A 14,391-nucleotide genomic window follows, 5' to 3' on the forward strand; every position below is an offset into this window, starting at 1 on the left:
ATGAAAGCTTTTTCAGGAAACCTGGTTTAGAAAAAAATTCAAGTATACCTATTTTTGCATTGTAAACTAGGAAACACTAGGGGCTTAAGTTTTGTAAGAGCTGAATAACACCAAGCTCAACTGATGTTAATGGAATTTGCAGCTGTTCAGTACCTTTGAAAATCAGGCTTTGTTTTTGTCATTCATTAAATTCTTACTAAGTTTAATGAGTGCAGAAACCTAGGATTTTTCCTAGCCAGATTTAACAATCAAATCAAAATGATAAGCCATTAAAGATTAGAAGCATCTTATATAGCTGTTTAGACTGATAAAAATGAGTCCTACCACCATGCTTAAAGTTTTTATATATACACAAATCCTGAACACATGATGTGCCAAGTAAAGTTACTGTAGTACAGCAGTTTGTCTTTAAAGTGTAGTACACTTAAAAATACACCGCAGGCCTCTTCTTTACTTTATATTTTAATGAGCCATACCGTATCTGAAAGAGAAAGTTGTGTTAGAAATCAAGTGTTACCATTTAAGTTGCATAAAAATTACCAAGACAAAAAGGTGATTTTTAAAAAACAACAACATTTTTTATGATTCAACTTCAGCATATTTCAATTCAGTTGCCACAACCAGGTACACCTCTACCCTGATATAACGCGACCCGATATAACATGAATTCGGATATAACGCAGTAAAGCAGCGCTCCGGGGGGGCAGGGCTGCGCACTCCGGCGGAACAAAGCAAGTTCGATATAACGCGGTTTCACCTATAACGCAGTAAGATTTTTTGGCTCCCGAGGACAGCGTTATATTGGGGTAGAGGTGTATTATATAGGATTAGACCACTCGATACAGGACTAGATTCAATAAATTCATCCAGCTATCATGACAGGGACTGAACATGTTACTTGTTAAGATCTTACAGCAGTCATGAAACTCCCAGAGAGTGGTTTACAGAATGTGCCCTTCTGCCCGGCAGCCTCGTGTGGGATTCTGCATAGTTTTGTTTTGTACTATCTATCTATCTACATAGTTACTAGGAAGTTGTCTGAGGAGACAGGATGCTAATACCCAGCTGTTTATCTCGCCTGATCCCACCAATGCTATCACACACCTTACCGAAGGTTAGGCAGAGGTTGGGGCATAGAGGGCTAGCTGATTGAAAGTCAGCAAGACCAAGATATCGGCAGGTTGGAGAAGTAACCAAAATATATACCCTCTTACTTGGGATTGTGTACTGGCCATCTAATATTAAAATTCATTGCCTGGTGATACTGCTGGACTCCCAGCTGATGTTACATAGCCATCCAGTAGCGAGAATAGCTTTATTTCAGCTACAGCTGGCTTGAAACATGGAGTCATTTCTTTTGTATAAAGACCCTGCTGCTACCACCCATGCATCTGTCACCTCCAACTCAGATTATTGCAGCAGGCTTTACTTGGAGCTTCACCTTAAATAAATGCAGAAGCTGAAATGTAAAATGGCATAGTCCATAACAACTCATTTGGTAAAAAGGTATTTGGAAACACGACACCAATACTCTAGGATCTGCTCTGACTGCATCTTGATTTCCAGACAGAATTTAGAGTGATGTTTTGAGTGACAAAGCCCTAAATTACCTGGGATGTGCATAAGAGAGACTGCCTTTCCCCTTATTGTCCTGTACAGCTCCAGTTAAAGGTGCTTGAGCATGAGAAGGAGCTGTCAGCCGGGCCTTCTTCATGAGTGGCCTTCTGCTTAGAAAGCTACTCTCTTTCCCACCAGGGCCGGCTCTAGGATTTTTGCCGCCCAAAGCAAAAACAATTTTGGCCGCGCCCCCCCCCCCCCGTTTTTTAATTACCCCACCCCCAGGCCCGCCTCAACTCCGCCCCTTCCCCAAATCCTCAGCCCTGCCTCCTCCCCCCAGGCTCTCAAGCCTGGGAGGGAGGGGGAGCAGCGGCGCGCGAAACAGCTGTTTCGTGCGCCACGGCCGCTTGGGATCTCCCCCTCCCTCCCAGGTTTGAGAGCCTGGGAGGGAGGGGGAGACTCCGAGTGGCCGCGGTGCGGGCGCCGCTTCTCCCCCTCCCTCCCAGGCTCTCAAGTCTGGGAAGGAGGGAGGGGGAGCAGCGGCGCGCGAAACGGCCGCTCGGGATCTCTCCCTCCCTCCCAGGTTTGAGAGCCTGGGAGGGAGGGGGAGACCCCGAGCGGCCGCGGGGCGCGAAACAGCTGATTCGTGCGCCGCTGCTCCCCCTCCCTCCCAGGCTTGAGAGCCTGGGAGGGAGGGCAGTAGCCGCGTGCGAATCAGCTGTTTCGCGCGCCACGGCGCGCGAGCGGCAGCGGAGGTGAGCTAGGGCGGCCGGGGCACATTTTTAGGGGCGGCACGGCCAGCGCCAGAATGCCGCCCCAAGCACCAGCTTGTTTTGCTGGTGCCTAGAGCCGGCCCTGTTTCCCACCTCCATTTGCATCTAGAACAGGCCAAAATTTGTTGACCTTCAGGATGTGCTGAAAAACCCAGACTTCTGACAGGCAGAAATGTTGTGAAGAGGACTGCCATGTGTGTTTATGTTGCAGTATTGTTGATTTGTGATTTGTTTGATGATGCTCCTGGTTCTCATGTTGTATCTTTAAATCCGTATGAAGAGCGTGTAGAGCCCGGCATAGGAGCTTTTTTCCTCTTTGCGTTATAAATCAAAGTACAGTATTTATTAGCACTTGTTCAAAGTATCCATAGGATACAACAAAAATGTGAATGGTCCTATCCCTTATAGGATCCCTGTATGCATAGTGCGGGGTTGCATCAGCCACACCTCAAATGAGATGTCATGACAGTCAGCTCCCTCCCTTCAAGCTGTTTCTAGACTCTGGGCCTGTTGTTTCACCATTACTGTGATAAGTACACATTTGGGAGACAGTGCTCAGAGAGTAAAAAGCTTAATTTCTTTTATTCTTTTATTCAATTATATTTATATCTTCAGTATGTTTGTTTCCCTTTGTCTTGTATAGTTAACTATTCTTCTCTTGTTTCCCTTTAGAAGACAGAAAAATGAGTGGCGGCTTTTTGGACCATAACTACACATGCTGTGTTCCACATTCCACTTACAATTTAGAACCACCCTATGTCCTTTATAAATAAAATATTCTGATTTCTTGGACTATTATGTTTTCAAATTACATTGTTATTAATGGAATGCAATACTTTCAAATTAAACGCTGCACTTGCCTCTTTACGGCCTTTAATACTTTTCACAGATTTCATGCTTTGTGATCGTCGGAGACCCCTCTGAGCAAACATCTCATCTTCTGAATGTGTCCCCTCCATTTCCTCATCTGTTTTATCATCTCCAGAATCTTTTTTCAATGGAATTCTGTAACCTAAAATAAAGCACATCAGGCAGAAGTTTGTATGCCATAAGTCTGTATAAATAGTGGTAGCACAAACAAAGTATTTGTAGAGACAGTGCAAATGATGAAATTCAGGAAAGTTAAAGCGGTTTCTTAACTCATTAGATGCTATAAAAGCTTTTTAATTTATTGAATTTTGCTGAAAAAACACATGAAAATTTAGTCCATTTTAACAAGTACATTCTTTACTTATCTAAAATGTAGCTATGATTTCTTTGTGGAAAATCCATCAATTGCCATCTGTTTCAAGATAGGAGAGCAAACAATAGTACACTATAAAAATGTCAGGCAGAGCAAAAGCCATTCATTGGCCCATGCCACGTAATCCTTAAAATTATGCTGGCCATGATACAGTGATTTCCTTTAAGTTGTCTCTACTGGCAGTGTAATTGTTTAGATAGTGAAGATCAAAGCCACCCTGCTACCATTTGCTGTTTTCCTGGAGGAGTTCTTTCTTGAGCCATTGCAGTTTGGGATTAACACCAAATACTGCACACACATGGCAAGTACAGACCTGCCTTTTAAGTAATACTTGAAGTTTCAAATCAGATTTTTTTATTGCGGTTTTAAAAGGGACACACTTTTAAATGGGCTATTTCACTTTTCAGATAAAAAATATCCTTTACGTAGCACGTCCTGAATAGAGAAAACCCACCATGGTTAAATGACAAGGTTCCAGAGATTATTCAAGACAGACAGGTATCCTTAAGAAAATGAAAATGCAGTCCTAATAAAGCCAATAGAAAGCAGCATAAACTATGGCAGGCAAAATACAAGATGGAAGGTAGAAGGGCTACGATAGAACTTGAAGAACTAATAGTCAAAAATATAAAATAAATTATTTAACTATCAGAAAAAACAGTTACCAAGAGTAACTGTTGTTCTTTGAGATGTGTTGCCAATATCCATTTCAAGTAGGTGTGTGCGTGCCGTGTGCACAGTCATCGGAAGGTTTTTCCCCTAGCGGTACCAGTCAGGTCGGCTTAGATGCCCTCTGGAGTCACACCTTCATGGCGCCGCATATAGGTCCCTGCCGAACTGCTGCCTCCTCAGTTCCTTCTTGCCGGAGGCTTCAACAGAGGGGAAGGCGGGTGGGTCTTGGAATGGACATGAGCAACACATCTCAAAGAATAACAGTTACAAAAAGATAAGTTGCCATTTTTCTTCGAGTGCTGCTTCATGTCGATTCCAAGTAGGTGACTCCCAAGCAGACTGTCGGAGGAGTCAGTCATCGGAGCTCATGGATTCGCTGATTGAAGCGCCACTCTGCCCAAAGCTGCATCATCCCTGGCATGCTGGATGATGGCATAATGCAAAGTGAACGTGTGGATTGATGACCAGGTTGCTGCCCTGCAAATCTCCTGTATAGAGACTTATGCCAGGAATGCGGCCGAGGAGGCCTGCGCCTTTGTGGAATGCGCTGTTAGAGCTGGGACTGGCACTTTCGCCAGGACTTAACAAGCTCGAATGCAGGACGTGATCCATGATGAAATTCTTTGGGATGATACAGGGAGACCCTTCATCCTGTCCACTATAGTGACAAAGAGCTGATTAGACTTTCGGAATTTTTGTTTTTTCAACATAGAAAGCCAGTGCCTGCCTGACATCCAGAGAGAGGAGCCTTTGTTCCCAGCTGTAGGCATGTGGCTTTAAGATAAAAATACTGGGAGGAAGAGGTCATGACTTGTGTGAAACTGAGATACCAATTTTGGCAGGAAGGCTGGATGAGGCCGCAACTAGACCTTGTCTTTACAGAAGACCATATATGGAGGCTTGGATGTCAAGGCCTTGAGCTCAGACACCCTCCTGGCTGAAGTTATTGCTATCAGGAATGCTACTTTCCATAAGGAGGTCCAGGAGCAAGCATGTTGCTAAGGGCTCGAAGGGAGGTCCCATTAATCTGGGAGAGCACCAAGTTAAGGTCCCATGCTGATAACGGATGGAAGACTGGAGGGTATAACCTATCTAGGCCCTTGAGAAAATGACCTACCATCGTTCTAGCAAAGACTGATCGACCGTCCACCCTGGGTGGAATGCCGAGATGGCCGCCAGGTGAACCTTTAAGGATGACTCCACCAGACCTGAGTGCTTCAAGTGCAACAGATAGTCCAAGATGAAGGGTACTGAAGCTTGAATCGGAGATGTGCCCTTCTGTGTCACACAAATTGAAAAGCTCTTCCACTTGGCTAAGTAGCTCTAGTAGACAGCTTTCGGCTGCCAAGTAGGACCTCCCTGACAGATGCGGAGCATGCCAACACCATGTGGTTTAGCCAGGAAGCTTCCATGCTGTGAGGTGGAGAAACTCAAGGTCAGGATGCTGAAGGTGACTGTGGTCTTGAGTGATGAGGTCTGGCACCTATGGCAGGGCGATCAGAGTGGCTACTGACAGTTCCAGGAGTGTTGTGTACCAGTGTTGGCAGGGCCAGGCCGGTGCTATCAGGATGACTGATGCTGTCCCTCTGTCCCTTCTGACCTGGAGCAGGACCTTGTGAACGAGCGGGAAGGGCCGGGGGGGGGGGGGGGGGGAAGATGCATAGAACAGATGGTCCTTCCAGGGAAGGAGAAATGTGTCTGCATTCGAGCCTGGGCTGAGATTCATGAAGGAGCAAAACTGCTGACACTTCCTGTTCAATTTCATCACGAACAGGTCCACCTGGGGAATTCCCCACCATTGGAAGATGCTGTTCACAATGTCCAGGTGAACCAACCACTCGTGGCCTCGGAAGGATCTGCTGAGGTGGTCCGCCAGCTCATTCTAGGATGCCAGAAGGTACGACGACTCTAGGTGTATTGAGTGACCTATGCAGAAGTCCCACAGTTTGAGGGCTTCCTGGTATAAGGGAGGAGAGCGCTCCACCCTGGGTGTTTATCTAAAACAAACATCATTGTTGTATTGTCTGTCATGACTGATACACACCTGCCCTCCAGGTGGGATTGGAAGGTTTGACAGGCTAAGCGAACTGCCCTCAGCTCTCTGACATGGATATGGAGTGAGTTCTGCTTGGGACCAGAGGCCTTGGATCCTGAGGGCCCCAAGATGCACACCCCACCCCAACATTGACGCATCCATGACCAGCAACATCGATGGTTGCCACCTGGAGAAAGGCACTCCTGCACAACTGCCTGAGGGTTGAGCCACCAATGGAGGGATTTGACAACCCGAGGAGGAAGCGAGACTACCTTGTCCAAGCTCTCCCAGCTTGGACGGCATACTGAAGCCAGCCAGGCCTGAAGGGGTCTGAGCCGGAGCCTTGCATGCTGGACTACATATGTGCAAGCGGCCGTGTTAGCGAGCAGCTTCAAGCAGTTCGGTGCCGTCATGATGGGGAAAACGTTGAGTCTCCTCTATGATGGGGCACATGAAAGCGCAACTCTGACAGGAACGCCCTGGCTTGGGTGGAGTCTAGGACTGCTCCTATAAACTCTATCCTCTGGTTTGGGGATAGAGTGTACTTGGGCACATCCAGCAATAGACCCAAACAGTCGAAGGTCGATTGTATCAGATGTACACGTGCCTTTACTTGAGCCCTGGAGCGGCCCTTGACAAGCCAGTCGACGAGACATGGGAACACCTGCCATCTTCTCAGGTAGGCGGCCACGACTGTCATGCATTTGGTGAACACCCGAGGGGCTGCTGACAGGCTGAAGGGAAGGACTGTAAACTGGTAATGGTTGTGATTCACTACGAACCTGGGAAACAGTCTGTGGGATGGGACTATTGATGCGCAAGTATGTGTCCTCCTGAGTAAGAATGAAATAGACGTCTCTGTGGTGCAGCCCTTCAACACCGGCAGTGACCATCGCCTGCTTAGAGCGAAGTTGATTTTCGACAAAGTAGTGGAAAAGAAAGCTTTACAGATGGCAAACAGGAAACAGCGCCTGAAGACATTCAATGAAGCAAAGCTGAAAAAAACGATTTCTGGGTTTGACTGGAGCCAGACAGAAAAGTGTGATGAGGACTATAGTATCTTTGCTGACAAGCTGAGATGTTGCATAAAAGCAGCTGAAATTGAAAAGATGAAGAAGGCAAAGGGAAGAATCTCGAACGAAACAAAAAGCTTGTTAGAGAAGCGGAGAAATATGAAAAGGAGCTCAGATAACAACCTCAAGTACTCCATTCTGTGCAAGCTTATACGGTGAAAACTGAAGGACAACTTTGAGAACTTCCGGAAAGAAAAGCTCCTTAAAACAGCTGAATCACGCAAGAGCCTCAGGACATGCAAGCGGGAATTGGCACAGTATAGATTGAGCGTAACAGCATTGAAGAACAAGGATGGACAGACAGTAATTGACAGAGCAGGGATGGAGGAGGTCTGCAAGGACTTCTATACACAACTGTTCAAATCAAGAATCAACGTCCCTCTCCCAACGCTCCAAGAGTCAGAAGAATGCGTCCCCCCAATAATCGTCAGCGAAGTCCGAAGTGCACTACACCAGATGAAGAAGGGAAAAGCTTCAGGCAAAGATGGAATAACGTCAGAAATGATTTCCGCAGGAGGCGAAAAACTTTGGAAGGCCCTCGCTTTAAGATTCAGTCGATATCTCGAAGAAGGAAAAATACCATCAAGCTGGAAGAAGTCGAATACCATCTTGCTGTACGGGGGGGGGGGGGAGAGAAAATCGAGAAAATCTTAAGAACTATCACCCTATATGCCTGTTCTCTCATATCTATAAACTCTTTACAAAAGGTGATAGCGAACCAACTCTCGCAGAGTCTGGATGAACAACAGCCTAGAGAGCAGGCAGGGTTTTGAAGAAATTTCAGCACGATCGACCATATATTTACCCTTAGCCTGCTCCTAGAAAGAGCGAGGGAATACAAACTCCTGTTGTGCATTGCTTTCGTCGACTATGAAAAGGCCTTCGATAGCATTGAGTTCAACCCTTATTAAAGGCACTCGCAGAGCAGGGCATTAACATGCAGTACATCAGTCTGTTGAAGGAAGCGAATACTGGATGTACAACAGACATTACTCTCCTCAAAACTCCCCTCCGCATCCCAATCGAGAAAGGCGTAAAGCAAGGAGATACGATTTCACCGAAACTATTTACTGCCTGCCTCGAAATGGTTATGAACAAGATCAATTGGAGGAGTGCTGTTAACATAAATGGAGAACGATTATCTCATCTCAGATTCGCGGACGACATCGTACTAATTGCCGAAAGCACCAACCAACTGCGGAGCATGCTACGAAGACTCAACAAGAAAAGCAGTCAGGTCAGTCTGAAAATGAACCGCTGCAAAATGAAATACATGCAATCAGACCTCTTACGAAAAGCCTGAATAATGGTAACAGGAGAAGAAATTTAAGAAGTGGAACAGTACATATATTTGGGCCAAGAAATTAATATGCGCCAAGACATGAACAGAGAACTCTTGCGAAGGATTCGGGCAGGATGGTGTGCATTTAATTCCATCAAGGACGTCCTCAAAGGAAAAATCGACAAGACCACGCATACAAATATCTTCAATTCAACAGTGCTGCCAGCCATGCTGTATGGCAGTGAAACGTGGGCACTGACAAAGAAAGAAGAACAGCGGCTGTCAGTAGCTGAAAGGGCAATGGAACGAACTATGTTGGGAATTTCCCTTCTGGATCGTATCCCAAATGAAATGACTGGAGAACGCAGCGGTGTGAAAGATATTGTCATGGAAAGCAGATATAATAAGATATGATGGGCGGGCCACATAGCAGGGCTCACGGACAATAGGTGGACTGCAATCATTACTGAGTGGTACCCGCGAGAACAGGAGAGACCACCTGGTCAGCCTCCAAGAAGATGGGAAGATGACATCGTTAAATGTTTCGGACGAACATGGAGAAGAAAGGCAAGAATGCGAGAAGAATGGCGGACGTGTTGTGATCGGCGCAGTCTTAACAACAGCTGAAGACCGATCGATCCAGATGATGTGTCCTTCAAGTCAAGGGTGGCGTACCAGTCGCCCGGATCCGGGAGGGGATGATGGTGGCCAAAGAGATCATGCGGAACTTCTGTTCCTTCATGAATCTGTCGAGTATGGGTCTGAGACCCCCTTTGGCTTTGGGGTTCAGGAAATATCGGGAGTAAAAATCCTTGCCCCATAGGCCCTGAAGGACCTCCTCTACCGCTCCTGAGACAGAGCATTTACACCTCCTGCATGAGAAGCTGCTTGTGAGAAGAGTCCCTGACGAGGAACAGGGGAAAGGGAGGGGAGGAGCAGAATTGGAGAGAATATCCCACAACTACTGTACGGAGAACCCAGCGTTCTGAGGTTATCTGGGCCCACGCAGGATACAAGTGGGATAGACTGTTCAGAAAACAGGGAGAAGGATCCGGTGACTGGACTGGTGCATTGCCTGCAGGCACACCATCAAAAAGGCATGCCTGGAACCAGAGGACTGCCTCACTGAGCCCTGGCCTTGATTAGACGGAGGCTGGGGAGGTCTGTGTCTGTTATTAAATAAAATAAATATATGGAGATATACCTATCTCACAGAACTGGAAGGGACCTTGAAAGGTCATCAAGTCCAGCCCCCTGCCTTCACTAGCAGGACCAATGTACATATAATGTATTAGTTATCTAGAAACACCACGCACATAGCAGCTGCATCACCTATAATACAACCATATGTACACATACAATAGGAATTTATAGGCTTTTCCACTGCCCAACTCTCATATCTTATTGACGTGATGGTCTCTATGCCGGGGACTTCCTGGGAATTAATCCTCAGCTCAGGTTAAGGTCATCACCTCCTCCAGATAGCTATTTATCCCCAGGAAATGCCCTGTATGATTATTATATAAATAATGGAAGCCATTTTTTATGTAAGACTTACCTTCGGCTTTTCAATACTTAAATCAGAGGTAGTCAATTATTTTTTGTCAAGGTCCAAATTTCTTGGTCAAAGGTATAGTCAAGGTCCAGGCTCCAGAGAAAATAATAAATAATAATAAACCAACACTAGTGATAAGTAAATGAAAAGATTTCGGGGTCCATTCAAAAGCGTCTGGCAGTCAGGATTTGGCCCACAGTCCACCTATTAACTACCCCTGACTTAATGAAACAGAAAGGAGGAAAATAAAGCAGAACTATTCCTTTGTAAGAGGCAGCAGCTAGGATTATAATTTTAGTCAGAACTTCAGCTATAAGTAAGGCTACGATTATATCACGAACTCATGGAATCCGTGACTTCCATTGACCTCTGTGACATTTTCTGCCCTGGGGCTGGAGCTCCCAGCCACCCTCCACCCTGGTGGGGACCCCCCCCCGCAGCTGCCCAGCATGCAGTTGGGGGACCCCCTGCATTTCCCTGGCTGCAACAGGGGGAACCTGCAGCTCCCAGCTGCCCCGGGGGCAAGGGGACTCCGCAGCAGCCCAGCCCTGCAGGCAGGGGATCCCGGAGCCTCCATACACTGCAGTGGTGGGGGACCCGGGAGCCCCAGCAGCAGTGGGTGCCAAACCCACCTACCCCTTTCGTCAGGGATATTTTTAGTGAAAGTCAGGGACAGGTCACAGGCTTCTGTGAATTTCTGTTTATTGCCTGTGACCTGTCCATGACTTTTATTAAAAATATCCATGACAAAAACTTAGCCTTAGCTATAAAGGATGGTGTCTATCCTTCTGAAATTTTTCATTTTCTTTAAAGTAGCACAGAGATTCATAAGCGCTATTCATTAATAATGGAAGTTGAGATACCTTCCAGAAACTTTACTGTTTAATCTACAGTATCAAAAAATTCTGGAGAACCACCTGTTAACTTGTGCATTTGCACATAACATATGGCATTTCAGTTTCTGTGCTGTGTCACCAAGTACTATTCTTCACTCCCAAATTTTAATTTTCCCATGACAACTCCTCAATTGACTAAAGTTATTTTTGTTGCTACAAGCATGTTCACCTTTTAACCAGTGACTTTGCCACCTTTTTAAAAAAGCCTGTTACATTCACCCTTTTTTCATTAGTTTGTTCTCTTCCAATTTACTTAATTGCCACAACTTTTCACATATTCCATGACACCAACAGTGACAATTATGGGTCACATCCAATAAATCTGACTTGCACTTCAGCATTACTGTTTTAGTTAGCAACACAAACCACAGACTCAACAAGATAGATACGAGGATAATCTATTTGCTATCTCACCCAGTAGAGCCATGAAGGGAAAAGAACCACCAAGAACCACCAGTTCAGAACCTCAGTTATGATGGATATAATCCTAGTTGAAAATGTTACGTATCAAGCCAAATCTATTCAAATTTGCAGGAAGAGATTGGGGTTTTTTCCACCACCAATATTTAAGAGAATAAAAAAGTTCTTGCTTTTTCCACTTCCTGGCTTTTACATATCAGAATTTAACTACAACAGGAGTAGCCCAAAACTTTAACAAGATACATACCCAGAGACTCACTGACAGAACTCTTGGTTTTCTTTTTGGTTTCAGGTAAAGTCTGATAGGGTCTTTGTCCCACTGGCTCATCTCCTTGAATAGCTGTTAAGTCATGCATACTGAAACTTCTCAACCGTTCAGTTATTGCACCTTGACCCTGGAACACAATAATAGCACTTTTCAAGAACAAATGGAGAAGCCTTTAGATTTGCTCTTCAAATTGAGGAAAGGTTAAGTACATGCTTTCTTGCTGTATTACAAAATTCTCTTAACAGAGACATGCAGTAGATGTTCATTTGTTTTAAGCAGCATTCATGTTTGTGTTTTTTCCTCATGTAAATACTCTGACATACTATGGACACATGGAATATTCAAGACTATCAACTTTATAAATGTTACATGTGTCTTTATGGGATTGTATTCTGGCTCCATTGGAAAGTTACAGGAGCTTCCTGCAGGAACTAAAGTCACAGGGCAAATCCTTAGACAAGGAACAAGTCTGGAGAAGCTTTACCCTCTGAGAAGATCGTATATACTGGCATGACCTCATTAAACAGGCTGTCAAAGAAAGAACAAAAAACTATACATGTGACCACCTTAACATGGGGAGAGAGGTCATTCCCCTTGATCCAAGAAGTGACAGACTTCAGACTGGGCCCAGAGGGGCAGGCCCTCTGAGAGGACCTGAAGTACTTTAAAATCTGCGAAGGTCCCCATGTGGAAGATAGGTGACACCTGGTAAACCAGACATGCATGTAAGCAGTTTGTTGTTTTTAAGATGTGTTCTCTACAATGCTTTTGTTCCAAATAAATACTTTGCTTTACGAAGGTTGGCTGGTCACGGATTAACTCTAGTTGCCCCTGAGAGAACAGGACTAAGTGCTAAAACTAAATTCAGACTTGCTGAGATGATCACAGTGAATTAAAGAATTGCAGCCTAAATCCCCAGTCTAGACACAGAGAATTGTGGGACTCTGCCCTGAGAAACATGATGGCTAGAGGCCTGATGCCTAGTGGGGTACCCTGAAGGAGGCCACAAAGGGGTCAGAGGTGCAGTTACCCTGAGAACTGTGACCAGGAGCATTTTGTTCAAGCTTAACATTAGATTATACCTTGTAAAAGGAATTTTTAAAAATCATGAATTAAGTTTGTAGTTCCAATTCCTAATGCTTTTGGACACTGCTTATATTTCTTTCTGATTTATTTATTCCTTATTCTAGGTGGATTGAAGAGATTTTCCCCAAAAAAGCCTTTAATGCCTGATCCATCAGACAATGTATCACCTAGTACCACTTTTCAAACATCTGAATGTAGTAGTAATAGCCCTTTATGTAATATATTTTGGTAATTTTAATTAAGATGTACACATACTTGTTTCTCCACAGTATGAAAAGTATTTAAAAATAGAAGATCAATCAATAAACATGCTGATAAGATACTATACTTTTGTCCTACATACACAGTAGTGTGTTTTGCCTCGGGTCACTGTTGTGTCGTGCATTGCAATACAATCTGCATGCAGTGAATGAGGCAAAGGAGATATATTTTTATCATTGATCAATAAGTACACCCCAGCTTCAATCACTACACAATACCCAATCTTTGCAGCGAGGGACCCAAAATGAAGAACAGACCCACACGAACACCCGTTTACAATCTAACTCTTTCACTGAGCATTACCTAATTATTTCTGTGGAACTAATATAATATAATATATCTGACAATGAAATGGACTACTGTAATGCACATGCACAGAGAAGAATTAGAGTTGCAATCCTAGTATTTAATGTTTCCCAATTTTAGTAATCTACTGTGCAGCTATATTCTTCAGTGTAGATTTTGGATAGAACTTTTAAGTTTGTTTTCAAGAGAACATAGAAAAAGTAGAAGTGTTTGGCAGAGAGGAGGGTAATACTATGTCCTATGAAAGCTGTGCACTCAGTGAGGCAAGGGCTCTTGTGGAGCACTGCCTCATTCAATGTGCATATAAAAGATGATACAGAATGGTTCCATCAGGGCTCTTTCATCCCATATATACCCTCCAAGATTGAAAAAGTCAATCAACTTTGTTATGCAGATAGCAAATAAAACATTGGAAATCTTTTTTTTTTTTTTTTTTTTAAACGAAAAGGTCTTGCACATCCTTAATTACATTTTACGGAACACAGAGGATGAAACTGGAATAACTTTCATATACTATTGGAGAGCAGTGATTGTGACTTTCTACACACGTTCACTGTGTGCAGCGCAACAGGTCCCTATCCTGACTGGGGCCTCTAGGCGCTGCTGCTAATGAACAGTAATGAAGGAGCTACTGAAGAAACAATTCCGTGGCAGACCATCTAGCAGACCAATATTATTCTTCATAACATCATACAATGGAACCCAAAATGTCAGTCAAAAAAGCCACTTCTAATGACTAGAATTTAAGGGTCACAAAATGATGAAAGATACTTAATAGAAAAATATCTTTTAAATGATGCATTCATCAGGATCAAGACTTTTCTCACTCTGCAGCTCGAATTTCCACAGGAACATTAGTTTACTACAGGATGAAATACCCTTAAATCCAATTCTCAACTTCACACACTCCTCACTCCTCTGACTTAGCTGATAATTTGTTAAACTCTCAATAATTATTTTCCAG

The 14,391-nt window shown here is 44.4% G+C and overlaps 1 protein-coding gene across 1 annotated transcript in view; it reads right to left on the reverse strand.

Annotated features, from left to right (window-relative positions):
- Nucleotides 1-424: 424 nt before the first annotated feature.
- The window catches only part of REEP3 (receptor accessory protein 3), a 69,572-nt gene continuing 55,605 nt past the window's right edge, over nucleotides 425-14,391 (reverse strand). Inside the window, exons 6-8 of the mRNA XM_065407908.1 lie at nucleotides 11,754-11,901; nucleotides 3,191-3,342; nucleotides 425-481 (exon numbers count right to left, since the gene is read on the reverse strand). Of these exons, the coding sequence (XP_065263980.1) occupies nucleotides 425-481; nucleotides 3,191-3,342; nucleotides 11,754-11,901 (357 nt within the window). The remainder of the gene's footprint in view (nucleotides 482-3,190; nucleotides 3,343-11,753; nucleotides 11,902-14,391) is intronic.

Source organism: Emys orbicularis, chromosome 7, assembly GCF_028017835.1.
Source record: "Emys orbicularis isolate rEmyOrb1 chromosome 7, rEmyOrb1.hap1, whole genome shotgun sequence".
NCBI classification, from domain to species: domain Eukaryota; kingdom Metazoa; phylum Chordata; order Testudines; family Emydidae; genus Emys; species Emys orbicularis.